The following is a 27,275-nucleotide window of genomic DNA, read 5'->3' on the forward strand; positions in this document are numbered from 1 at the left end:
ACATTTGTGCTGGACTAGAGATCCTGAACCTGTCCCACAACCTGGCGATGGCCCCATTTTTAGGAAAACAAAATAAACCCGTAGTGAAGGGCACCATGAGATCTGCACAGCGCAGCCCTGGCCTTTCTGGGAGGCTTCCGGTAAGAGGGATTCGAGGTCTGGAGAAAGTGCACATGGTCATGGCCTCCAGGGGTCTGGGCCGGGCAGGGGTCCCAGGAAGCTATAAACGCTTCCTTCGAGTGAAAATGTGGAAGCTCTCAATAAGGAGAGAAAATAATCCTATGCTGAGATAAAGATTAAAGTAAGAATGAAACTTCTATCTGGGAAGCTGTGAACACTATATTATTATTATAATGGTTCTGTTTTATTATTGTCAATCTCCTACTGTATCCAATTTATAAATTAAAATTGATCATAGGTGTGTATGTATAGGAAAAAACAGTGTCTCAGGGTTCGGTATTGTCTGCAGTTTCAGGCACCCACTGTGGGCCTCGGAACGCGTCCCATGCAGGTAAGTGGGGGCTCCTTAGTGTCTATAGGGTTCGGTACTGTCTGCAGGTTCAGGAGTCCACTGTGGGTCTCCGAGCGTGTCCCCTGCAGGTAAGCGGGGGCGCCTGTATTGATATGTTGTGCCACAGTCAACCTTCCACTTCCCTGGGTTCCCTGTCCTTGGATTCAACCAGCCTCCGAGACAAAATATTCAGGAAAAAAAGCTAACAATACAATAATAAATAACAGAAGTAAAAAACAACATAGTGTAACAACCACGTATGGAGCATTTACATTGTATCGGGCACGATAAGTAATCCGGGGCGATTTAAAGCAGAGGGCGTGCTTAGGTCATATGCAAACGCAACACTATTTCATAGGAAGGACCTGAGCACCTGTGGGTTTTGGTGTCCTCAGGGGGTCCTGGAACAAGTGTCCTGTGGATCTGAGGGATGACTGTATACAAAGAGTGTGTAGCACACAAGTTACAGAAAATAACAATCCGTGCAACGCCTTTGTGCTAAAATTCCACGTGGCCATCGACTCTCTTACGATGCTTCAGTTGGTTTTTGCCAAACTCTTGTGCCCTCGGCCAACCTGTGGTTTCGAGTGACCCAGGTCCTGACAAAATCAGATGGCCACTGGGAATCTCAGGCACGAGCTGCCCCGGCAGAGGCGTCGCTGGCTTCACTGGGAAACTGAGTCACAAGCTGCCCCGGCAGAGGCGTCGCTGGCTTCACTGGGAACCTCAGGCACGAGCTGCCTCCCTTCCTGAAGTCACAATCCACACAGAGACAATCTACAGAGCAGCTCACGCCCTGGTCTGCAGCACCTGTGGGTTTCCAGCTGCCCGGGGGCCTCACCTGTGCCACCGGGGTGGGGAGAGGGGGGCAGTGCCTGCCCGCAGCATTTCTACCATACAGCGACAACAGGCGTAAGCGACCCCCAAAAATAGTTGTAAAAAATCATTAGGAAGTCTTGAGTTTAGGTAATTATTACCTTAATAGGTATTTAAGTACCTATTTTATTAAGTACCTATTTTATTAAGATTTATTTAAGTACAAATTTCTGTGATTTCTTCACAGTGGCTGTGTTTAATGACTGGCCTTCCACATCCTTGAACGTTTAGCAGTGGATCTCTTGAGTGGGCGGGACAGGGAAGACCCTCTGCTTCCCAGAGGGGGCAAGGAGCAGATTTACGGTGTCTTTCGTTCACACTTGCACAGGTGTTTGCCCCCGGGGCACCTATAGGTGAGGAGCTGTAGAGTGGAGATGCCCCACGCTAGGCCACCTGTTTCCATCCCACGTGCAGGCCCAGGTCCGTTAGATGTCCCAGCCCCCCGAGGGAAAGCTCTTGGGCTCACTTTTGGGCCACAGCTCTGAAGGAGAAGCTGCCCCAGAGGCCAGAGTAGGGTGGAGGCAGCCACCAGCATGGCACCCATGAGGGGTGATGCTCAGGACAGTGGCCCGAGACCCTGGGGTCTGCCTTCAGCACGTGGAAAGTCCCTCCACTGTCAACCCGGGTGGAGTCATGCAGGAAATGGGGCTCCGCACCTTCCTGAGTGCCCACCTGAACCTGGAGTGGGTTGGATGGTAGCGCCAGTGCTCCGTCCGGGTTCGGGGTTCTGCCCCATCCCAGTGTGTCTCTGGGCAGGGTCATCAGGGCCACCCTGTGCCCTGGAGTTCAGAGCCTTCTGAGGCTGACCTGTCCCTCCTCATGGTCCAGCCCTCATCCTGACTGTTCTCCTGGTCTGCAGAGATCTTCCTGTCCTCATGTCCACTGTCTGTCTGCAGTTGCTTGGAGAAGGTAGGCTCCATCCTCATGTGAACAGCGGACAGTGCGTGAGGGGAGAGCCCTGGGGACCCCACCCTGCTCTGCCCAGTCTCCCCACCAAGCACCCCTTGTTCTGCCTCTAGTTCTGCTGGGCTGGAGCTCCCTGGGTGGGAGTCTGGCCCGGGACTGGCCCTAGATAGCTTCAGGATAGGAGGCCTTCCTCCCTGGGGGCTGCAAGGGTCCCCAAAGGCAACGTCCAGGCTGGCAGGGTAGTGGGTGCTGGGGAGAGACCTGGGGAAGTGGCTAGGCCTGGGGGTGAGCCAGTGGTGGGGGCCAGGAAGCGAGGTCAGGTTCGGGCTGGAGACGTAGGTGGCAGCTGCTTCACCAAGGCAGGATGCTGCGGGGGAGGAGGGGGACCATTATTCCTAAAGAAACATCAGATCGAGACTACAGTGAAACCCCGTCTCTATTAAAAATACAAAAAATTAGCCGGGCGCGGTGGCGGGCGCCTGTAGTCCCAGCTACTCAGGAGGCTGAGGCAGGAGAATGGCGTGAACCAGGGAGGCGGAGCTTGCAGTGAGCCGAGATCGTGCCACTGCACTCCAGCCTGGGCCACAGAGCCAGACTCCGTCTCAAAAAAAAAAAAAAACAACGGCTAGATTTAGAAAATCTCCACCGGAAGGGAAGTCCTAAGCTCTGTACTTTGTATAAATAAACAGTGTTTGTGAAATCCAAGATACTGTACAACATCTTCTAAGCAGGAATTATTCCTGCATTTCATGGTGAGGGGTTCAGTGACTTTTGAGAGGTCACACAGTGGTCACCAGCAGCGTGACCTGGGCTGAGGGGACCTGGACCCCCTCAGCACCTGGCCCAGACTCCCCTATCTGAGTGTGGGCTGCTCAGTGCCCTGGGCTGAGCCTCAGTTGCTGGCCCGGGAAGCCCCACCTTGCCCCCCAGCCTATGGTGGGCCGGCTCCAGGCAGACCCAGTGGGATTCTGTGGAGACCCCCTCCCTGTCCATCTTTATCAACCACCACCTGCTCCTCCCAGAGCTTCCCCCTCGGAATCCAACTGGAATCCAAGCCCCAAACACCCTCTGCTTTCAGGGTCGTGCTCTCCAGCTGGAAGGGCCAGGGAAGGGCTCTGGGATGGGACAGACTGGGGACTCCTGAGGCAGGGTGTGAATGCCATCCGGTCACTATTCATCTCTTTCCAGGGACCAAGGCCTCCATGGGCGCTGGCTGGGCGCTGAGCCTGGTGTGGTGTGGCACTGCCAGGGCTGTCTCTCCCCTGGGGCTTTCCCACCGCCGGTCTTGCTCCGAGGGAGGCAGAGGCCAGGTGGACACCCCCCCGAGGACGGCGGCCAGCAACCCTTCTGCTGTTGCCTCGCCTGTGGCCGCATCAGGCTCTCCCCATCTCTCAAGCCTCCAGGCCTCTGCTCTGGGCTGCGCAGAAGTGGGCAGAGGCTGTCACAGCATGCACAGGGCAAGATGGTGCAGGGGCTGTGGGTGGCAGTGAGGACATGATTCTGGCCACCCCATGTGGAGGAGGCTGGCTGTGTGGAGGTAGGGAGGTCCCAGGTCTGAGTTGATTCAGGACCCCAGGGAGGGCATCCAACTGGGCTGCTTGGGGTGTCTCTTCCTGGGGGCCTGTCATGGAGCAGGAGCTGGGGTGGCTTTCACTCCATCCACTCTTGAGCCAAGACCCACAGGCGTCTGGCTGGGGCAGGGCCAGACCTGCAGATGTGGTGGCCTTGGCCACAGGCAGTGCCCTGACTCACCTTGAAGCCTGGCACCTCCCTTCCTCCATCTCTGAGGGGCAGCCTTCTCTGGCAGCCATGGCCTCTGCTCCTCCTTCTCTGGTGGCCATGGCATCCTCTTCATTTTCTCTGGTAGTCATGGCCTCCACTCCTCTGTCTCTGAGAAGCCAGCCCCATTCTCTGGTGGCCACTGCCTCTGCTCCTCCTTCTCTGGTGGCCATGGCCTCAGCTCCTCTTTCTCTGACTGTCATGGTCTCTGCTGCTCCTTCTCTGGCTGCCATGGTCTTTCCTCCTCCTTCTCTGGCTGCCATGGTCTCCGTTCCTCCTTCTCTGGTGTCCATGGTCTCCGTTCCTCCTTCTCTGGTGGCCATGGTCTCCACTCCTCCTTCTCTGGCTGCCACGGCCTCCCCTCTTCCTTCTCTGGTGGCCATGACCTCTCCTCCTCTTTCTCTGATGGCCACAGCCTCTGCTCCTGCTTCTCTGGTGACCACGGCCTCCACTCCTCCTCCTTCTCTGGCTGCCACAGCCTCTGCTCCTCCTCTGGCCGCCATGGTCTCTCCTCCTCCTTTGGCGGCCACGGCCTCCCCTTTTCTTTCTCTGTCAGTCCCAGCCTCCACTCCTCTGTCTCTGAAGAGCCAGCCCCCTTCTCTGGCAGCCACGGCCTCCCCTCCTCCTTCTCTGGACGCCACGGCCTCCAATCCCCCGTCTCTGAGGAGCTGGCCCCCTTCTTTGGCAATCTCCACTCCTCTTTCTCTGGTGGCCATGGCTTCCGCTTCTCTGTCTCCGAGGAGCCGGACTCCTTCTCTGGCAGCCTCTGCTCCTCCATCTTTGCTCCTGAGGCCTGCAGAGCAAGGGGCGGACACCCAGGCTGAGTTGGCTGGACAGAGCCCTCGCTCACGTCCTGTGGACCCTGTGGGCAGCCCTCACCTCGCTGGCACCCCCACCTCAATCCTGTACCACCTGTACACAGGGCCCTGGACACCAGGCAACATGGAAAGGCTGGGGGCCACAGAGGTCCCACCCCTTGGTCCCTGTGACTCAACTCCCAGCCCTCGGGTCCAGCCATCCACCCCACCTTTCCAGGTCCCATCTTGGGATCAGTCCTAGACCCCCAGTGAGCCAGGCAGAGACTGGGGCTGTATTGGGGCTGCCCCAGACCCTCACCTCAGGCCTAACTCTGGAAAGTTTCCTCCCGAACTCGAGGGGTGGAATCGCGCCCACTCTTCTCCAGCCCTACCAGGCCCCAGGCAGGTCCCTGCCGGCTCCCAGGTACACAGGCCCTGCTGCCCCTGGGCCCGGCCGGGGCCTCCTCTGGCCTCTCCATGAGCCCCTCCCAGCCTTGCTCCTGCTCATCCAAGGGTCTCAGCCCCTTCAGTCCTGGCTGTCACCACCATTCCTCCACCCCAACCCTCCTCCTGCTGTCAGCCTCAGGCCCAACGCCCACCTCGGGAGCCCCTTCGACCACCTGGCTCGCTGGTGACTGAGCCTTGCATTTCCTCCAGGACAGCAGGCTGGGCTGTTGGCCGTGTGAGACATCGTGTGATTGGGTGCCACGGACCCTTAAGGTCAGCTCCGTGGGGCAGGGACGGGGCCTCTCCCTCAGGATGGGGACCCCTGTGCTGGAAGGACTAGGGCGTGGAGGCGGCTGGGATGCATCGGTGTGAGTTGGTGAGTGACCCAGAGTTGGGGCTAACTGCTCAGTCCCTGCAGAGCCAGCAGCCATCAGGGAGGGAAGTGGCCCCAGTCTCAGGGCATGGGTCAGGCGTCACTTACGTGTCTTTCCGGGCTGTGCTGGGCCCTGTGCAGGGTGGGACAGGGCTTGGTCTTCAGCTGCCGAGCTCCTCATTCCCATGGCAGGGAGTTCCTCTTCGGGGCTACACTGGGGGCCCCAGGGCAGGCCTCGGGCCTCCCCCTGCTCCCCTGGTGGAGGCGCTTTAGGGCCCTCCTCATCCACGTGCTCTGAGGCTCTGCCCTTGTCCCCAAGGCCAGGCTCCACGTCCCTCCTGAAACACAAGCCAGGAGGTTAATGAAACAAAGTGGACTCTCGCCTGAGCAGAGGGAAGCCCCTGAGGCCCTGCTGGGGTGGGGACCCCAGAACCTCAGCTCACCAGGCCCTTGGGCTGCAGGAGGGCAGAGCCCCTGGGTCCCTGCAGTGATGGGGGCAGGTGCGGGCTGCCCAGCTCAGCCCCCTCCATTCCCAAGCACAGCAAGCACCAGACAGGGGAGGCAGGGCCTGTCCCAGGTTCCTCGGAGGTTTGCAGCTCCATTGACAGGGATTCGGCAATACGTGTGCTTAAATATAATCTAACGAGCTCTGTTTTTCAACCAGCAAACTGGGTGGATTTCTGCGTGGGTGGAGGCTGACACAGTCACACTCCTTTCTTCCACCCTATCCAGTGCTGTGTCCTGGCCTTCCCTCCTGCCCCAACCTCGGCAGCCATAGCGCTTTCTGCCTCCCTCATGCCCCACACTGTTGCTGGAGGTCCAGGAGTTTATTTTTCAGCAGGTCGGCTACAAGGTGGCCTGCGGTGCTCTGCCAGGGGCCCCGCCATCACCGCAAGCTCCGGGGCGGCTGTCCTCTGCAGGCGGGGCCGGGGCAGCTGGGGGACAAGGCTGGCTCCCTAGCATCCTTCCGGAGGAAACGTCCAGGAGAGAAAGGGCCCAATGGTGGTCACAGCCCAAATCCCCACAATGTACAGGGAGTGGGGGATGGGGGCATGGAAGGAATCCGACCCTCAGAGACAGAACCCCCCGGGCATCGGCTCAGGGACAGGGTGCTCCCGGGGGCAACCAATGTTCTGCCTAACACACATCAGAAAATGTGATCAAGGATGCAGGAGAGGCCACAGAGGTCAGTGCCCTGAGGACAGTCACAACCCTTTGCTCAGATTCAAGTCAAATCGCAGACCCAGAACCTACAGATTGAAGGAGAGGGAGAGCACAAGTCCAGTGGAGAGGGAGAGCATGTATCCCACGGAGAGAGAGAACACACATCCCACGGAGAGAGAGACCATGCATCCCACGGAGAGAAACACATATTCAACAGAGAGAGAGAACACGCATCCCATGAGAGGGAGAGCACATGTCCCATGGAGAGAGAGAACACACATCCCATGGGGAGGGAGGACATGCATCCCATGGAGAGAGAGAACACACAGCAGATGGAGAGAGAGAACATGCAGCCCATGGAGAGGGAGAACACGCATCCCACCAAGAGAGAGAACACGCATCCCATGGGGAGGGAGAACACATGTCCCAAGGAGAGAGAGAACACACAGCCCATGAGAGGGAGAACATGCGGCCCATGGAGAGAGAACACTTGGCCCAGGGAGAGGAAGAACACATGGCCCATGGAGAGGGAGAACACGCATCCCATGGAGAGAGAACATGTGGCCCACGGAGAGAGAGAACACACGGCCGACGGAGAGAGATTAACATGCATCCCATGGAGACAGAGAACACACGGCTCCCATGCGCTTCCCTCCCCTGCCATGAGCAGGGTTTGTGGGCCAGAGAACCCCTGCAGTGTCCTGAGGCAGCGTCCTGGCCCGTGTTCTCTGGGTGCCTGGACTGATACTGGACTTTCCTTCAGTTCTGGAAAGCAGCCGTGGCATGACTTCCTGAGTAGCTAGCCGGACTCTAGCTGAGGTTCCCAGGGCTGCAGGATAAGAGTTATCGTAGGAAAGGCCAAGTGGGCGCCCCTGGCCCGGTGGATCTCCTGCTAAGTCAGTGAATCGACAACAACATCCTATCTCAGGGGAACACCAGGGATTAGCTCCCCCTTCAAAGCCTTGAGGGATGCAGGCATGGAGACCCCAACGAATGCCCATTCAACGTCCTAGGCTCGCCCCTGCCTGAACTGGATCCAGCCACTGCCAATTTAACCAAGCGGGAGCCCAGTGCCAGCTGTCCTGCTGGGTGGGATGCCTTCACTGGGTCAGATGAACACGGTCTCACATTCGTGGCTTGAAGCCACTGCCTCAGCAAATACATCCTTTTCTCTAACATCAGGGAAGGTTGTCAGAGGCAGCATACTGCACAAGGGACAGATCTCAGTGCACAGACACGGGCTTTCCCCAGGCTGAGTTGGTTCTGTTCTGTCATGAGGGAGTCTAAAACATGTGGAGTATTTGCATGTTCTGCAGAGTATCACATTGGCCCACGATCTTGATAACTCTGTGTTCATCGGACATGATAGTAAGAAGCAGGAAGTACTCTGGATGCATTGGAAAAGGCCCCCTAGAAGGTGAGGAGATAAATCCCACATAGACCCAGGGGCTGCCATATCAGTGCAGTTGCACCCCAGGGCTCCAGTGCTTGTTGGGATATTCCCTCTGGAGTAACCGATGCTGTGACTGTGCTGTCTGCTCCCCTACCCCTGAGAAAGGAACACAATGCTTGGTGAATCAATTTGGGCTTTGAAGGCAGCACAGGTCACGCTTGGGCAGGCTTCTAGGACCTACTTGTCAAACGCTGCCAGAGGCTAGTAGCTTTAAGTGGGCCCAGTGCTAGAAAGGAGCCTGCAGCAGCTCTAGGCTGCAGTAAAAGTAGCCTTGCAGTTTGGGCCCTATGACCTGGAAGATCTTACAGTGGACAGTGAAGCCACCAGGAGCCTCAGGCAAGTCCCACCTGGAGGGTCACAGAGCAGCTCTCTGAGGCTCTTGAGGAAGGCTGTGTGTGGCCAGTAGCCTAGTTGCATGGCCAGGGTTTGGAAGAGCAGGATTGAAAGATCTGGAAAAGAAAGCCTGGAGAAAGGAATGGATCTATGGGAGGGGGTGCAATGCGTACCAATAGAGGTACAATCTATCAAGTTAACATGATGGCTCAGCCAACGGGGGCCTGTCCTTGGCCACTCCAGTTCCTGAGCAATGAGCTTGCCAACAGAATATCCATGACAGAAAATGGGGGCTTTCCCCGGGGGAGAAGCAGGGGTTCCCTCTTACCAAAGTAGCTCCAGCTCCTTCTGCTGCCTGTCTGCCCTGCCTGTGGGACTGGCACTGAGCTCCTGGCACAGTGCTAAGCCTGGGAAACCCAGAGAAGACCAAACACCCATTGGATGGAAGTTGATGGCATCAGATCTCTTCCACCGGGAGAAGGTAAAACACATTTCATCCTGTCAGGGATTGACATAAAGTCCAGGTATGAGTTTTTCTTTCTCACCCTCAGGGCCTCTGCCAGCACCACTGAGGCCTCACAGAGTGGCAGACCAGCTGGCCAACATGGGAGCCTGTGTGTCATCATCGAGGCTTCTGGGGAGGCCTCGGGGAGTGCTTACTCATGGTGGAAGGCAAAGCAGGAGCAGGCGCATCACATGGTGAGAGCAAACAAAAGGGCGGGAAGTGCCAGGCTCTTTTAAACAACCAGCCCTCCATGAGCTACCAGCACGAGAACCCACTCATTACCGTAGGAGGCCACCAAGCCATTCATGAAGGATCTGGCCCCAAGACCCAAATGCCTCCTACGAGGCCCACCTCCAATGCTGGAGATCGTATTTCAACCTGAGATTTGGAGGGGACAAATATCCCAACCATATCAGGGGGCACTCATGTAAGTGGCAGAGGAAAGAGAAGAATTCTGGGTCCATCCCCAGGGATAACTGCAACAAGGTGGGTACAGTCAGAGGTTTTTATTAACTATCCTCAGATAAGATTTTCCAGGAGGATATGAAACCATGGAACGCTGGTGAAGGTGTGGCTGCATTGCTGTAGGGAGCACCTGAGTGGCCTGGGGGATGGACTGGAATGGGTGCCGTGGTGTCCTACCAGATACTTTTCTCCACGCTGGTGCCTGTGTCCTATACCTGCTGGGAGTGTTTGCTGCTAAGTGCTCAGAATCAGAGCTGCTGACATCTCCAGACCAATGCCTTTGGCCAATAGGGGCTTCCACATCCCCAAAGCCATGCCCCCATGTACTCCCATGTCTGATGGGAATACAAATTGCTGATGCCTTTTCATCAGGGCAAGTTCACCTCTGTGGCCCAATTTGTGCTCCAGACATTTTCCAGGGGGGCAGCCTCTCAAGAACTTCCTCAATCAATCACTTACATCTCCAACTCTACTTTTAAGAAATATGAGCTAAGATACCCTGACAATTTTGACATCCTTATTTTTTCAGCTAAGTTGACAATTAACCAATATCTCTACTCTCCCCACAAAGCAAAAGGATGACTTAGAGGACTTTCACTCCAATCTCCTACTTGCTATTTAGATTTTTGAGATGTGGCATATTTTTAGTTTTGTTCTAATATTCTCCAGATTAGCCATTATCATTAGGTCTTTTTATACTATCCATGTTTAATTATTGTGTTACATTGTTGCTAGTTTATTTGAAAATCACTGTTTTTGCACTTCAGCTCTTCCTCCTAGACTTGATGTACATATTTCTCGAAATCAGCCTTAAGTTGTTTTATATAAGTGCTACTAGTGGTCAACTCTCTAACCCTTTGCTTGCCTGAAACAACCTGACTATGAGAGAGTTTAGCTGGGTATAGAATTAGAGTCTGCCAGTTAAGAAGACATTGCATTGTCTTCTACCTTACCCTTAGGATGTCTACTTTAATATAATTGTTCCTTTCAATGGAATATTCTTTCCTCTCTAGTTGCTTTTAGACTTTTCTAAGGTAAGTCTAGGTATAGATTTAGTGTTGTGGGAAGTCAGGGACCCTGAACAGAGGGACTGGCTGGAGCCGCAGCAGAGGAACATAAATTGTGAAGATTTCATTTTAATACGGACATTTATCAGTTCCCAAATAATACTTTTATAATTTCTTTTTTTTTTTTTTTTTTTTTGAGACGGAGTCTCGCTCTGTCGCCCAGGCTGGAGTGCAGTGGCAGGATCTCAGCTCACTGCAAGCTCCGCCTCCCGGGTTCACGCCATTCTCCTGCCTCAGCCTCCCGAGTAGCTGGGACCACAGGCACCTGCCATCCGGCTAGGTTTTTTTTTTTGTATTTTTTAGTAGAGATGGGGTTTCATCAGGTTGGCCAGGATGGTCTCAATCTCCTGACCTCGTGATCCACCCATCTCGGCCTCCCAAAGGCTGGGATTACAGGCTTGAGCCACCGCGCCCGGCCGAATACTTTTATAATTTCTTATGCCTATCTTTACTTTAATCTCTTAATCCTATTATCTTCATAAGCTGAGGATGTACGTCAGCTCAGGACCACTGTGATAATTGTGTTAACTGTACAAATTGATTGTAAAACATGTGTGTTTGAACAATATGAAATCAGTGCACCTTGAAAAAGAACAGAATAACAGCGATTTTTATGGAAGGAGGGAAAGCAACCATAAGGTCTGACTGCCTGTGGGGTTGGGCAAGACGAGCCACATTTTTCTTCTTGCAGAGAGCCTATCACCAGACGTGCAAGTAGAAGAGATATTGCTAAATTCTTTTCCTAGCAAGGAATACTAATATTAAGACCCTAGGAAAGGAATGCATTCCTGGGGGAAGGTCTATAAATAAATGGCCACTCTGAGAATGTCTGTCTTATGCAGTTGAGATAAGCACTGAGATACGCCCTGGTCTCCTGCAGTACCCTGAGGCTTACTAGGGTGGGGAAAAACTCTGCCTTGGTAAATTTGTGGTCAGACTGTTTCTCTGCTCTCAAACCCTATTTTCTGTTGTTTAAGATGTTTATCAAGACAATATGTGCACTGCTGAACATAGACCCTTATCAGTAGTTCTGCTTTTGCCCTTTGCCCTGTGATCTTTGTTGGACCCTTGTCAGTGGTTCTGCTTTTGCCCTTTGCCTTGCAATCTTTGTTAGACCCTTATTGGTAGTTCTGCTTTTTGTCCTTTGAAGCATGTGATCTTTGTACCTACTCCCTGTTCTTACACCCCTTCCCCTTTTGAAACCCTTAATAAAAACTTGCTGGTTTGAAACTCAGACGGTCATCACAGTCCTACTGACACGTGATGTCACCCCCAGTGGCCCAGCTGTAAAATTCCTCTCTTTACACTGTCTCTCTTTATTTCTCAGCCAGCCAACGCTTATAGAAAATAGAAAGAATCTATGTTGAAATATTGGAGGTGGGTTCCCCTAGTAATTTAGGTTTGGTTATCTGGCTTAAACCTTGCTGGGGGCTCATGCCTTTCATTGGTTTTGATAAATTCTCACTTATTATTTCCTCAAGTTTTGTTTTCCCCTCGTGATCTCTGTTCTCCCTTTTTGCCAGTCCTGTTGGAAATTTCTAACTTCTTTTGGAAGGTCACTCAGACCTTTTGATTCTATTCTCCACGCCCTCTTTGAAAACCATTCTTTCACATCTTTTTATCTTCTGGTAAAATACGTGCAAAAGCTTTCCCAAGATCCATCTTCTAATCCGAGAAATATCTATTCTCTTATTCTAAATGCTGTGTAACACAGTGAATGCAATTAAAATATCAATGACTATGTTTTCATTTCTACAGATTCTTTTTTTTGTGTGTATGAGACAGAGTATCGCTGTGTCACCCAGACTGGAGTACAGTGGTGTGATCTCAGCTCACTGTAACCTCCACCTCCCAGGTTCAAGTGGATTCTCGTACCACAAAGTCATGTGCCACCAAGCCTGGCTAATTTTTGTATTTTCAACAGAGATGGGGTTTCACCATGTTGGCCAGGCTGATCTTGAACTCCTGGCCTCAAGTGATCCAGCTGCCTTGGCCTCCAAAAGTGCTGAGATTATAGGCGAGATACAGATTATTTTTCTCCTCAAATTTACCCTAAGTATGTCTCATTCTTTTTCTGTTCTCAGTCCTACATTTCATGTCTTTAAATTTTGTAACTGATTTTTATAGATTCTCTGAAACTCACAGCGGCTGACCTTCTCTTTACTTTGTCTGAGGGCCCCCCATGCACAACGAATTGTTTCCTCACTTTCAAAATGACTTTGTGGGTGGGGAGTCAGGTGACCCTCTGTTAGGTGAGGATGTAACAGTCTTGAGAGGCTTCATATTTTCCTCCACCCTGTGTCTCCCGCTGCCACGGGGGAGCTTGTTCTGTTCACATCAGTTACATGGTTCAGAGGATCCTGGGCCCTGCACATTCTCTAAATTCAAACCTGCATGACAGCAGAGTCATTCGCACAACTTCTCAGGGGAACATCGTTTTTCTCCCAAAGATGCATCAGATCGAGTCTCTCCGAGGCGCCGTGGGTAGTGACGCCCTGCACCTGAGAGCTCACAGTGGCACTGCATGCAGAGGTCTCGGGGCCGTCCCTGCTCGTGCGACCCCGGCTCCCTCTCCTTTCCGAACGCCATCTTTAAATCATACATTCTTTACTATTAAGACTGGCTTTCTCCTTCCTGCAGACCAGGATAGCTCTGGTGTGACCTCAGTACTGGTTCAGAGGTGCCCTGGGAGACACTCCTTACATGCCCACCAGCTCAGTGATGCCTCTGAAGGACACTGCCTATGCATCCTCCTGACTCCGCGGGCATGGTGGCATGCAGCCCCTCAGGTTATACCCCTGCCTTGTGACCAGAAGAGGCCACCCCTACACTTGCCCTCAAGCGTTAGTGCATTCTTGCTGGAAATCCACACATGTACCTCTCAGTCACATTCTGTCCAGCCATGCAGGCCCCGAGCTCCCGAGAGACCCAGACCTGCTTCTTTGGTCCCCTTTGGGTCTCTGGCACTTGGTGGGTGCACACACATATATTCAGTGAGACAGGGTCTGAGCCAACCCACAGGGGCTGCTGAACGTGCCCACCTCAGGGCCAAGGGCCACCTGGCTCTCTCCAGATGACAGAGTCAGGTGGTCACATACCTGCACTTCTTGGCAGGACCCTGTCTGTGGCAGATGGGCTCGTCGTCCTGGAGAAGAGCGAGGCTCTGGCTGTGTCCTCCCCAGCAGACTGTGGCAGAGTCTGTCTTGAAAGTCTCTCCCTCCACTCCTGGACAAGGCACCTTCTCCTTTGGAACAGCTACGTCTGTCATGGTTCTCATATCCCCGTTGTCAGGCCCAGGTGCCTCTGGCTCCTGCCTGTAGTAAAAGAGAGCTGAAACTCTGGCTGAGAGGGGCCCACCATCCCGCCCCTCACAGGCCCCAGGGGCCTGGTATGTGTCAGTCACACAGGCATGCTTAGAGGTCCCTGAAGCCTTGGCAAGGCTACAAGCAGCCCCCAGCCACAGACACCCCTCGCCTGAGCATCTGTCTCTGGGGAAATGGGGGGTCTTTGTCAGAAAGGAGGAGGAGAAAGGACCAGTGGGTGGCCTGGAGGCCTGGGGCCTGGCCTAGGGTCACAGCTCCCTCATTGATTTATGTGGTCTGCTCTGCCCAGGCGCCTCTGCAGCGTCCCTGGGCAGGTCTGCAGGGACAACCCGGGAGGAGGATATCACCTCCCCACAACCCCCCAGCGCCAACCCCCCAGGGCCCTCTCCCCTCCAGGCAGTCAGCATTGACCACTGCCTGTTTTGTGGAGGGGAGTTAGACGTGGGTGCTGTAGAGAGAACAGGCTGTTTGACTAAGATCCCATCCCTCTCTCCCTGGACACATGTCCTCAGAGACCACGGCCCCAGGGAGTGCGTGGCCACAGGGACCAGGTGCCAGGCCTCAGACCACGGTCCCAGGGAGTGTGTGGCCACAGGGACCAGGTGCCAGGCTGAACCACATGGGTCCTAGGGGAGGCCTCAGCCCATCGCCCTGACCTGCAAAGCCAGGCCTGACCCCAGCCTTGCCCTGTGGGGAGGAGGCCCAGGGCAGAGCCCATCGCCACAGATGTGGCCCTCGGGACCCACAGCATCCATCCCCTTCTTGGCAAAATTGCCCACCCAATTAAAGCTGATTGGGGTGGCTGTGCCTCCTCCAGGCTCCCCGAACACTCACCACCCACGAGACCAGACAGGGACGCACCTGTCTCCAGTTTCCTGACAGCGATACAGCAGTAGGTACGGGGTCTCAGACCTGAGAGAGGAGCGGGGACAGGGCCCATCGCACCTGAGTGGAGTCCTGCCCACCAGGCACACGGCCGCATCCGTCCCACACAGGAGCAAAACCAGGCAGGCTCAGCAGGCTCGGCTTCCTGGGTCTCTGGCCAGACTCACCGTTTCCTGGTTGGTCCTCCTATTCCTGACCCCACTGTGCGGGCATCACACCTCCCCTCCCTGGATGGTGGCAGACGACACACAGGGGGATGATCCCCACCCTCGCCCCTGCCCGTGGGGCCCTTGCCACACAGATAAGAGGGAGCAGAGGGCACAGACCTTCCTCCCACAGGGATGTGGTGTGAGCTCGGGGTGGGGGTACAGCTCTGTGAGGGGCCTGGGTCCAGGCCATGGGTCAAACCTGACCCCACGACAGTAACCCTCTTGGGGAAGGGGGCCCCGCCTGTCCTACTCCCTCCCCGGGTGGAAGGTGAGCTGCCCTCAACGAGCGCCGCCTCCACAACCAGGGCCCTGGGGTCATCACGCAGGACGGGGTCCTACCCCGCCCCAGGAGGGCCCAGCAGCCTACCTGAACGTGTCGTGCAGAGGGAATTCCGGCCCCACCTAGAGCGGGAAGGTGGGGCCTTGAGGATGCTGCCCTGCCACCCATCACCACGCCCTCCCACCTCAGCCTGGCCCTCGGCGGGGTCACCCTGAGAGTCACCGCCCTCCACTCGGACATGCCCTTCACTGGCCCGACCACCTTTACCTGCCCACTGTAATGTTCGCTGGGTCCCTGGTGGCCACGCTGCCCTCCTGCCCACAGTGGCCTGCAGCAGCCCTCCCAGCCTGCCCTCCCCAGGGCCCCCACCCTCTCCGGCTTCCTTCCCCTCTCCCACCCTCCTCCTGTCTCAGCCTCCTCCCGCCTCACCCACCCCTGCACCCGCATCTCCTCTCCCCATTCTGCTCCCATTCAGCTTCACTGTGTCCAACAGCCCTCACCCATGTTCTTGTCTCTGCAATAGCTTTTTTTGTGCTGTTAAAATTCTCCTTTCTTATTATACTTTCTTTTTAAACAAAGGCACACATTACTTTCAGAAATTAAGAAACCATCACACTTTGCTAAAGAAGTTAAACCTGAGGGGAGAAAAAGGTTCCCAGAACTTCCGATAACAATAGTGAAGCGACATTAAGCACCAGCTCAGGGGTCCCTTGTTTCCTTATTACAGACAGCACAGGAGGCCTCAGAGAACCGCTGGCTCCCTAAACATGCCCGTCGGCGGCCGACCCCGGGGTGCAGGACGCGCGGGACTCACACAGTGCACCTGCTGGTCATTGAAGCGGAACCACTCCGCCCTGCCGGGGGGCTGGGCCAGAGCTGTGTAGTGGCCCCCACTGCAGTCTCCCGAGTGGCAGCACATGGCGTAGAGGTGGTAGACTCTCTGCTCCTGCAGGGCGATTGGGGCTTCAGAAGGTGGGTGTGCGTGGGCGGGCGTGTGTGGGACTGAGTTCCAGGGCAATGGCGGAGGCCCTGCTAACTGTGACTGTGCTCTGGGGGCGGGAGTATGGACCCCACCCTGCCACCCCTCAGTGTCACAGCTGCAGGCCAGCCTCGGGGCCCAGAGCTCAGCTTCCAAGAGCAATGGGGCTATACAGGACCAGTGTCTGCCTCCCAGCAGGGGTGGGCTGGGGCACAGCTCCCTCCACCACTCCCTAGCTCTGAAAACCTAAAGCTCCAGGTTTTCCCTGGAAAGTGCCATCCCACACCTGGCTTCCTGTCCCCTCTGGAGGCCATGGGAATCCCCGGCCCCCATCTGAGAATGAAGCACTTCCTGGCTTGCTTACACAGCCACTCTGGGGAAAGCCCAAACATTTGCGCCTCAGCCTGCATTGGCTCTGGGTCAGCTTGGAAGGAACTGAGCATCTCAAGGGGCTCATGGAGAGGAGATCCTTCATGAAGGCCTGTCCTGAAAGCCCAGCACGCAGGCCGCCCTGCCAAGGGGCAGCTGCCCCGCACACCTCCTGCCCCCACCTGCCGGGGCCCCCTCCCAAGCCCTTTGGACCCCATCACTGCCCCGCCTTCCATCACGCGATGTGGGCAGCTCTTCTTAATCACACCGGCAGACAGGTTTCCCATAGCCAGGATGGCCTCCGCCCCGCCGGCACCAGCCCACCCTGCCTGTCCTGTGGTTATTCCTGTCATGAAGGGACAGGCAGGCGGGACACGCTGGCCGGAAATGTGACTGTCCCTGCAGGCTGCGGGCATGATGCCCCACACTGCGGCTCCCCCTCTCCAAGGCTGGGCACTTACCGGGTTGGGGGTGAGTGTGCCACTGTGGGAAGCTTTACACTTAGGCAGTGTCAGTTCTCTTGGGCTGGTGTGCAGTTTCAGCACCTGGGCAATGTTGATAGGCTTCTGAATTTTGTGAAACCTCCCGTTTTCAAATGTCAGCTCCCTGACTTGCAGAATCAGGACCTTCGGGAGCCGCAGGAAGCGTGTCTCCTAAGGAAGGAGAGAGGTGGGGCAGGGAGTTGCACACCCCACTGGCTCTGGAAGAGCCTTCCAGCCACCTGCCCCAGCTGCCTCCCACATTTCCTCAGTCAAGGTTCCTCTGCACTGCTCTGGTTTAAAAAGCACAGAGAATATCACAAAACATGACCATCTACCTCCCAGTTCTGTGGTGCCTGCTCTAAGCGGGCAGTCTTGAAGCCCAGGGCCCTGGGAAGGCGGCCGGCTGCAGCCCGTGCCTGTGTGTCCAGGGACAGCCTTGCCTGCAGCACAACCCTGCCTTGAGCCTCTAGTGGGGAGGTCAAGCTGATAAGACTAGGAGTGAGCAAGGACCAGGGGGCAGCTTCCAGGTCATTGTCAAGCTCCATGGACATGAGTGGGCACTTGGCACCCGCTGAAGACTCCTGTCTGTGCTCTAAGGGAGAAGAATGTCTTTTGGGAAAGTTTGACAATTGGAACCAACCCACCTCCAGAAGACCAGGACAAAAGCCAGACACCATACCCACCTCCAGACGACTAGGACAGAAGCTGGACACCATACCCACCTCCAGACGACCAGGACAGAAGCCGGACACCATACCCACCTCCAGACAACCAGGACAGAAGATGAACACCACAGACCCCCCCATTTACTGGAAGGATCAAGACTTAGCACCTGTGTGGAAAACAGTCTGCACCAAAGGAGGTTCTACAGGGTGAAAAGAATCCAAAGATTGCAGGAAGAAAGAACAACCAAAATGGCAAATGAGCAAATAAAGATAAATGCTAGCTGTAGAAAGCAATAGAAATGCCTTGCGCATGTAAAATAAATAGAGAATTAGAGCCCACAATAAGGACATGCAATGCCATGGAAATGGAGAGAGGTGAATACAAAGTTCCTGCACCGTTGGAGAAGTGGCAAAAGAACCAGCCAACATCAGCCCAAGGAGCTGAAACAGCAGGACAAAAACATGCAGGTCAACACAACACAAACATGCAGGTCGACACAACACAAACAAGCAGGTCAACACAACACAAACATGCAGGTCGACACAACACAAACAAGCAGGTGTCAACACAACACAAACATGCAGGTCGACACAACACAAACATGCAGGTCAACACAGATGGGTATGGTGTCCAGCTTTTGTCCTGATCTTCTGGATAATGAAATAATCCAAATCATTCTTTGACATGGAGGATGCCAGGAAAGGAGAGAAGCTCACAAGGCAGGCGGGGCACACAGAAGGTGCTTCGTGAGACGGCAGATTTAACACAGGCATAAGGAAGGTAGAAGTCACATCACTAACTCAGTGACAAACATGGTCAGAGGTCATTTTGAAAGTCAAGGGCATGCAGTTTAGAGGAGGTATACACTAGAATCCAATCCACTAGAATCCAGAAAGCTCAAAAGTGACAGGGTAGAAAAAGACAGACCAGGGAAACCACAACCAAAAGAAGGCCGCGGCAGGTCTGCTAAGATCAGACTAAGAAGATTTTAAGCTAAAAGCTTAGCCAAAAGTAGACATTTCTTTTTTTTTTTTTTTTTTTTTGAGACGGAGTCTTGCTCTGTCTCCCGGGCTGGAGTGCAGTGGCCGGATCTCAGCTCACTGCAAGCTCCGCCTCCCGGGTTTACGCCATTCTCCTGCCTCAGCCTCCCGAGTAGCTGGGACTACAGGCGCCCGCCACCTCGCCCGGCTAGTTTTTTGTATTTTTTAGTAGAGACGGGGTTTCACTGTGTTAGCCAGGATGGTCTCGATCTCCTGACCTCGTGACCCGCCCGTCTCGGCCTCCCAAAGTGCTGGGATTACAGGCTTGAGCCACCGCGCCCGGCCCAAAAGTAGACATTTCAAAATATTAAATAGGTCAATTTCCCAGGAAGACAACAATTCTAAATGTCTATCCACCCAATAACATAGCTTCAAAAATGTGTACAGCCAAAATGGACAGAGCCACAAGGACCTCTGTGCTGATCCACAGTTCTACTGGGAGGACTTCACATAACTTTCTGCATAACTGAAAGAACAACAGAGCAAAATAAATCCATAAGGTGATGGCCACACACTGAGCAAGCTTGCCCAAAAGGACGCAGAGGATGGTAAACCCCAAGACGGCAGGAGTTTTTCCTTTGCACGTGAAATGATTATGAAAGCTGACCATAGCCATGTGCGTGTCTCTCACAGGTCTCGACAAGTTTTTAAAAAATGGCCATCGGTCATAGTTTTTTTCTGAGTATGATTTTTTGACATTTGTACCCAAAGAGTCCAGAATTATTTTTTCTGGCACACTGTCAGATACCTACACCAAAAAGATAATTAGAAGATTCCCACATGTTTGGAAAGAAGCAAATATATTTCTAAATAACCCACAAGTCAAAGATAACATCTAATAGAAATATTTTGAAGTGAACAGTTATGAAAATCTTAGAAATCAAACCTTGAGGGAAACAGCTGAAGCCATGACGAGAAGAAATAAGAGGCTTGAATAGTAGTAGGACATATATATATATATACAGGCATCCTTCCATACACACACAGGTACATAGTTATTTATCAGAAAGTCAAATCTGGCACTGTCAGCAAAACCTTCCCATGAAGACAGCAGAAAACCCGGAGACCCAGGAGGCCTCCTTTGCAAAGTTTAGCAATAACTAAATGAAGAAATGACTCTAATTTTATAATATTATTTCAGAAAATAGAAAAGGGATATTCCCCAAGTCATTTTCTCAGGCTGGGATATGCACTTGGAAAAGCCGTTCTTGTTTCATCCTCCATCCCACAGACACACGGGTCCTTTAGATTTTCTGCTTTATGAGTCTGTCTTCTAACCCGGGTCCTGATGCGCTCTCTTTTCCTCCTTCTCTCCCTCCTCTCCTGCCTTCCCTCCCCACTCTGTCCTTTTCCCCTCACTTCCCTTTTTCCTCCTTCTCTGTCTCTGTCCCTCCTTCCCTTCCTTCTTCCTCTTTCCCTCCACTTTCCTCCCTTCTTGTCTCTTTCCCTCCTGCCTCTTTTTCTCCCTTTGTCCTTCCATCCTTCCCTCCCTCTCTCTTACCTCCTTCCCTACCCTCTTTTCCTCTCCAGTCCACAAATACTTAAGAAGCCCTGTTACCCTGTCTTAAGTTCTGTGCACCTGCTGACCCATGCCTCTGGGAAGCTCTTTTGAGCCAGAGGGACAATAGTGTCTGCATTGTCCCCAGAGGTTCCCACCCTCCTGCTGCCCCGCTCCCACACCACAGTGAGGGAAGCAGCCTAGACCGGGCCCCTACCTCCGAGGCGGGGGTCTTGGCATGACAGGGCTCACAGAAGAACCGATTGTCTTCATCATCAAAATTCTGGATTAGAGAGAAACTCAGCATCTCAGTGTCCTATAAAAGAAGAAATGAAGAGGCTAAGAGTCTCTGGGGAATCCGCCATAACACAGGTGGACACTCAGGTCCCCAGACCCTTTCCTACCTCTTCTTTTCCACTGCCTATATCTTGCTCTAGGGTGGATTTCAGGCTACAGCCAAGGCAGGGACTTGGCAGGACCTGCCTTCCTCCCAGGCTGGTGGATGCTGGGAGGGCAGGGACACTGGGCTTGGCTCAGTGGGGGCCTCCCCAGTCCTTTCTGGAGCCCCCTCTCCAGCGATGGGTGGATTGCGGGACCCTGCCCTGCTCATCAAATGCCTGCAACTGCATGCAGGCCTGTGCAGATCCAGAATCCAAAGTGTGGGGCTGGAACAAGGATGCCCCTGCTGTGCTGGAGGTGAGACCTGTGGCTGTGTCCGAGGTTCAGTCACCCACACCCTGAGCCACCTCCCACTGGCATTTGGTCAGTGTTTCAAAGACTGTTCCAGCGTTCTGGGACTGAGAAGAACCGTCTGAGCATCCTGGGACTGAGAAGAACCGTTTGAGCGTTCTGGGACTGAGAAGAACCGTTTGAGCGTTCTGGGACTGAGAAGAAACCTGCTCAGCAGGGGGAAGGGAGGGCCTCAGCCCAGGCAGGGCCTGGGAGGTGGGGTCACCAGACCCCTGTGGGCGGCAAGCCACCCAGGTGCCGAGGCAAGAACTGGAGGGCACGAGCTGTTCCAGTGTAATCAAATATATAAAATAAGAATAATCATACTAGATATAGATAATAGATATGATCATATATGAGTATCATTAATCGTTAGTTTGCAGCAATTACTCTTTACTCCAGTATTATAATAATCTTTGCTCACAATTATAACCTAGGAAAAACTAGGCCATACAGAGATAGGAGCTGAGGGGACATAGGGAGAAGTAACCAGAAGACAGGAGTGTGAGCCTTCTGTTATGACCGGGCAGGGCCACCAGAGTGCTCCTTGGTCTAGCGGTGACGCCCGTGTCTCGGAAGACATCCGTTGCCAAGTGGACCGTGGTCTACGGTAGCGTCAGTGTGAAGGGAACACCCGCTGCTTAGCAGAGCGGGAAAGGGAGTCTCCCTTTCCCCCGGAGGAGTTTAGAGAAGACTCTACTCCTCCACCTCTTGTGGAGGGCCTGACATCAGTCAGACCCGCCCACCGTTATCCAGAGGCCTGACCGCCTCCCTGTGATGCTGTGCTTCAGTGGTCACGCTCCTAGACCGGCTTCATGTTCCATCCTGTACACCCAGCTCTGCCGTTGAGATAACAGTAGCAAATTAGTGAAAGTCATAAGAGTCTCTGATATGCAGAAATAATGGCGTAAGCTGTCTCTCTCTTTCTCCTCTCTTTCTCTCTGCCTCGGCTGCCAGGCAGGGAAGGGCCCCCTGTCCAGTGGACACGTGACCCACGTGACCTTACCTATCACTGGAGATGACTCACACTCCTTACCCTGCCCCCTTGTCTTGTATCCAATAAATATCAGAGCAGCCTGGCATTCGGGGCCACTATCGGTCTCCGCGTCTTGGTGGTAGTGGTCCCCTGGGCCCAGCTGTCTTTTTTGTCTTGCGTCTTTATTCCTACAATCTCTCGTCTCCACATATGGGGAGAAAATCCCTCCAACCCTGTGGGGCTGGACCCCACAGACCCCTATCCCACTGCCCACGCCAGCCCTTCTCCGGGCAGGGAGTACAACGTGATCTTGCTTTTACATTGTCAAATATATCAATTGATGCTATTGCTTTTGTTAATGCTCTTTTCCCATTCTGAGAAAAAGTATATTTTCATTGCTTCTCTCCTGTTAACTTTCTTTGTGATTTCTTCCCTTCTTTGTATCTCTATCTCATACTTTAATCCAGCTGGATTTCCTTTTGATACATGGTGTGAAGTGAGCGTCTAACTTAGTTTTTCTCCAAGTAATAAATGACTGTCCCAACGTTGTTTATTGAATATGCTACCTTTTGCTAATGATTACACTTCCTCCTTTATGACAGAATGGGGAAAATGGTAACAAAGAGTCATTTTCCATGTTATAAAGAAATATCTGATAAATCCATAAGAAAAATGGGTAACTTGATGAAATATGGGACAGGAACAATGTAGTTGTGAAAGAAGAAATAAAAGCAGCTAATGAACATTGCTTGACCTGATGATGCCTGGGAGAAATTCTAGCTCCAACACGAGTCTACATTGAGAGCTTCTGGGAGAATGGGAGAGCGGAAAGCATCTAGGGGCCAACTGCCCTTCCAGACACCTCACCGCAGAATCTGCCATGGGTGACTGTTTGGAACTCTGGAGTCTATTAAAGGCTTGCAGCTTCCAGACGAAGGCTCAGATGGAAATTATGGTTAATTTTGATCAACTCCAGCTCTTAGCCAGTAGCAGCTACCCATCCCTCATCCTCAGCCCTGGGGCAGCAAGTATGCCTGTGCTACTGGAGCAACCTGGAGCTTGCCGGACACAGGGTGGGCAGGAAGGGCCCTGTCCTCCAAACTTGAAGGATGTCCATTGCTGTTCATTCTGATCAAGGAGGTTCAAACAGAAAAGTATGTGGCCACTGTGGTTGCACCTCTCCCCATTCTTGCAAGCCCCTCCCCAACTGGCTGAAGTGACTTTTGGGGGATTTAAAGGGCCAGCTCTTCTCCTTTTCATTTTTCTCTTTTTCCCCTTTTGGGAGCCAGATATTAAAGATTAGGGCATTGAAAAACAACTGCATGTAAGAGGAAAACTAGACCGTGAGTGTGTATGGGAAAGGCACAGGCTCTGGACAGACCTGAAGTTTACACCTCAGGCTGTTCCTCAGCACAGAGACAGACTGCAAAAATAAAATTAAAAAAAATAAACAAAAACAATAAGAAAAACAGCAAGCCTGGTTGAAGGAGGAGAATCTAACTTCCAGAATTACTACATTATTAGATTCAAATGTCCAGTTTTCAACAACAACAAAATCACAAGGCATACAAATAAACAGAAAACTATGGTCTATTCAAAGGGGAAAAAATTAACAGAAGCTGTCCCTGTCAAAGACCTGATGACAGATCTACCAGATAAATACTTTAAAACTCTATCTGAAAGACGCTGAAAGAACTAAAGGAAGAGTGGACACGTGACCCACGTGACCTTACCAATCATTGGAGATGACTCACACTCCTTACCCTGCCCCCTTGTCTTGGATCCAATAAAGAACAGTGCAGCCTGGCATTCGGGGCCACTACCACATCTTGGTGGTAGTGGCTCCCTGGCCCAGCTGTCTTTTTTTCTATCCCTTTGTCTTGTGTCTTTATTTCTATGATCTCTCATCTCTACACATGGAGAGAAAAACCCACAGACCCTGTAGGGCAGGTCCCTAAAATAGGGAACAAAGCATAAGGGATTAGTGAGACACCATGAAGTGGACAAACATATGCATTGTGGGAGTTTCGGAAGGAGTAGTGAGAGAGGAAGGGGAAGGGAGAATATTTGAAGAACTAATGGCTGAAAACTTTCCAAATTTAATGCAAGATATGAATCTACAAATCCAAGAAGCTCAATGAACTCCAAGTAAGACAAACTCAAAGAGATGACCCCAAGACACATTATAATTAACTTTCAAAAGACAAGGAGAGAATCTTCAATGCAGCAAGGTAATGTGACAGAATACCACTTTGCCCCTTTACCGGTGACACTGTTTGATCGAACGATGCATGTGGTGTCCACCAGATATGTCCACCTGTAAAGGAACCTTTCCCCCTTTATAATCTTTAGGAAATCTGGAGTGACACATTGTGATCATGCAAACGTTGTGTTCTGCTAAGCCTTTTACCTGGTGGTTCAGGTATCTTGTGAACACCGTGGTGGGCTAACATTACATCAGGGTTTTTCCTTTTCCACTTACCAGTTTATTTCCTATAGAGATGATACTTCATTCTCCTTATTTAGTAGTACTTTGGATTCACAGATAGTCTAAATTCAATGTTAAAACCCAATATTCCTTATTCTTTTTGATGCTCACTTTGTCCCAAATTTGGTTCATTTCAAGTTGCTGCCAGTGTCCTCTGATATGTCCCATCCCTCACTCTCCAGGCTCACCTTGTCGCTGGGCAGAGGAAGATGCTCGAGGCTCACCTCGTCTCAGGGCTTGTCTCTGGAGTCAGCCCGTTATCTAAGGATCCCTGGTTCCCTTAAGGGACCAAGTGATCGTTCTAAACTGCAAATCCGATGTGAGAATTTCTGCAACCTTAGGAGGTTCCTGCCAGTGCATGGGGTACATTTCAAACTCTGGGTCCGATGGCCTTGCCCATGCTCTCCCCTCCACCTTTCACCCTCTGCAGACCTTTATCCACCCTCCCACCTCCAACACAAACTCACTCCCAAGGCTCCTGCCCAGCCCCACTGAGTAAAAGCCTTTACTTGGGTTGTTGTGCTCCTAGGGAAAGGCCCTTGCCCCTCCCACCTGACCCCACCTGTACCCTCAGCCTCCCTGTCTGGAGAGCACCACCCATGTTCAAGACTCCAAGACTCTCTGGAGTCCCTTCCTGGGATACTTGAGGCCCAACCCCCACCCCACATCCCACATAGAGGCCATTTTCCTCTGTGACTCTTGGCTCCCCAGCACTTGCCAGCTCTCTTGCCTGGCCATTGTTACCAGAGGGCAGGGAACAGTGGCCCTTAACATCTAGATGAGCCCCATGAACCCACTCACCAGCCTAGGTATCAGTCACAGCCAGACAACCAGGGCTGACATTGCGATGCGAGAGGACAAGATCTGGGCATCTCTACATCAGTGTGCCTGGAACAGAGCCTGGCACAGACAGGGGCTCCAGACAGGTGGGAGGGCCAAAAGAATGAATGAATGATGGGCCCTTAGCCCTGGCATTACAGGAACACTGCCTTGCAGGGCGACCTTGGGACCACAGTACCTGGGAAACTCCACTAGACGGATTGGCTGGCTTGCCAGGTTTCTGCCCAGCCCCCTCCAAGCCACAGAGCTGGGTGTGGGAAGCCACGGGCAGGATCAGCATCCTGCCTCCCGATGGGATGCGCTCCTCGTGGCCGCACACCAAGCACTGGATGATTTTCTCCACCTCACTCTGGAACACCTGTGTGAGAGGATGGGGCAAGTTGGGCGGGACCACAGGTCTAGACAGACCCTGCCAGTTGGGAGTGCTGTCCTGGAAACACCCTCAGGCACCTGGCCCCATTTTCAGGGTAGCAGGCCATACAAAACCTTCCCTATCCTCAGGCCCCCTTGACACTGCCCATCTCTGCTGTCACAAGCTTTGGTCCTTCTGTCTTATGAACACACTGCTTGGTCCAATCACAAGGAGCCTTGAGTTAAATGGGAACGTACCACAGGAGTCCCAAGGAAGGGGTCAAAGCCTGGGCACTGCCCATGTGCCAAGGCACAGGACTTCTGTCCCATCAGGGAGCCTAGAGATCACATTGTCCCCAGCTCAGAGCAGGGGCTTGAAATGCAGCCTGGAGGCAAGGGCTGATCCAGCTATGGTTGGTGCATGGGCTTCTGATCAGGGAGGTGATGCTACCTCCAGGGAATACACCCTGTTTGTCCCCATGGGGCCTGCTCTCTGCAGCTGCCACCTGTGTGCCTGGTCCTCAGTGTGGTGGCCTGGGGCAAGTTTTGTCCTCCCTGTGGCCACTAGAAAAAAATGGTGATGGTGGCACCTGCCTGCAGTGCTAGGATCCAGTGAGCCCAGGGCCCAGGGCCTGAGCAGCACCAGCCCCATTGAGTAAGCCTTGCAATGGGAGAGGCCCCGCTGCTGCTGATTCACTACCAACGTGCTCATGGCCTCAGCAGGGAGGACGAGGGGCCTGAGTGAATGCTCCTGAGAGCATCTCAGGTCTCTCCTGCCTGTCACTCTGCACTCCAAGGCAGCTACCCGTGGCCCTGGTGCCCTCTTGGTTGTGATCTGGCCAGTGGCCCTCCGAATATCTCCCCACCCTGCCCACTGCATCCCCTGGCAGGTGTCCAGCTGTTGCCCTCCCTCCCCACTGCCTACCTCCTGCAATTCATCCCGGCCCAGGTGCTGGAGCAGAAGCAGAAACACCTCAGCCACGTCCTGCTGGACGGAGCCTGCAGAGCAGAGACAGAGCCAGGTCAGCACAGCTGCTTCGCACCACCCCGGGGCCTTCTGTGGCCCAGCCCCTCCCCTCACAGCTACCTCCTCTGCTGGCTCTACCCGGAACCCACCCCCGGACCCCATGTCCTCTCCTTTTTCGGTCCTGGTTCTATCACACGCATCTTTGCAAGCATCTGCCAGGCTGCCTGGCCAGGGGCCTATTAAGAGCAAGTGCCTCTGCTGGGATTCACCAAGCTGTCTCCTGGTCCTCCGTCCTGCTCTGACCCTCCCCTCCTGCTCTGGCCCTCCCCTCCTGCTCTGACCTTCCCCTCCTGCTCTGACCCTTCTCCTCCTGCTCTGCCCTCCCTCCTGCTCTGACCCTCCCCTCCTGCTCTGACCCTCCCCTCCTGCTCTGACCTTCCCTCCTGCTCTGACCCTCCCCTCCTGCTCTGACCCTTCCCCTCCTGCTCTGACCCTCCCCTCCTGCTCTGACCTTCCC

General features: G+C 53.4%; 1 protein-coding gene across 1 annotated transcript in view; it reads right to left on the minus strand.

Annotated features, from left to right (window-relative positions):
* Positions 1-3,684: 3,684 nt before the first annotated feature.
* Positions 3,685-27,275, minus strand: part of LOC105502945 (ubiquitin carboxyl-terminal hydrolase 64E-like) — a 26,026-nt gene continuing 2,435 nt past the window's right edge. Inside the window, exons 4-14 of the mRNA XM_011929642.1 lie at positions 26,717-26,790; positions 25,619-25,798; positions 17,183-17,374; positions 16,188-16,319; positions 15,461-15,495; positions 14,861-14,911; positions 5,798-6,027; positions 4,642-4,865; positions 4,429-4,553; positions 4,193-4,248; positions 3,685-3,914 (exon numbers count right to left, since the gene is read on the minus strand). Coding sequence (XP_011785032.1) covers positions 3,685-3,914; positions 4,193-4,248; positions 4,429-4,553; positions 4,642-4,865; positions 5,798-6,027; positions 14,861-14,911; positions 15,461-15,495; positions 16,188-16,319; positions 17,183-17,374; positions 25,619-25,798; positions 26,717-26,790 — 1,529 coding nt within the window. The remainder of the gene's footprint in view (positions 3,915-4,192; positions 4,249-4,428; positions 4,554-4,641; positions 4,866-5,797; positions 6,028-14,860; positions 14,912-15,460; positions 15,496-16,187; positions 16,320-17,182; positions 17,375-25,618; positions 25,799-26,716; positions 26,791-27,275) is intronic.

Source organism: Colobus angolensis, unplaced genomic scaffold (assembly GCF_000951035.1).
Source record: "Colobus angolensis palliatus isolate OR3802 unplaced genomic scaffold, Cang.pa_1.0 Scaffold82, whole genome shotgun sequence".
NCBI lineage: Eukaryota > Metazoa > Chordata > Mammalia > Primates > Cercopithecidae > Colobus > Colobus angolensis.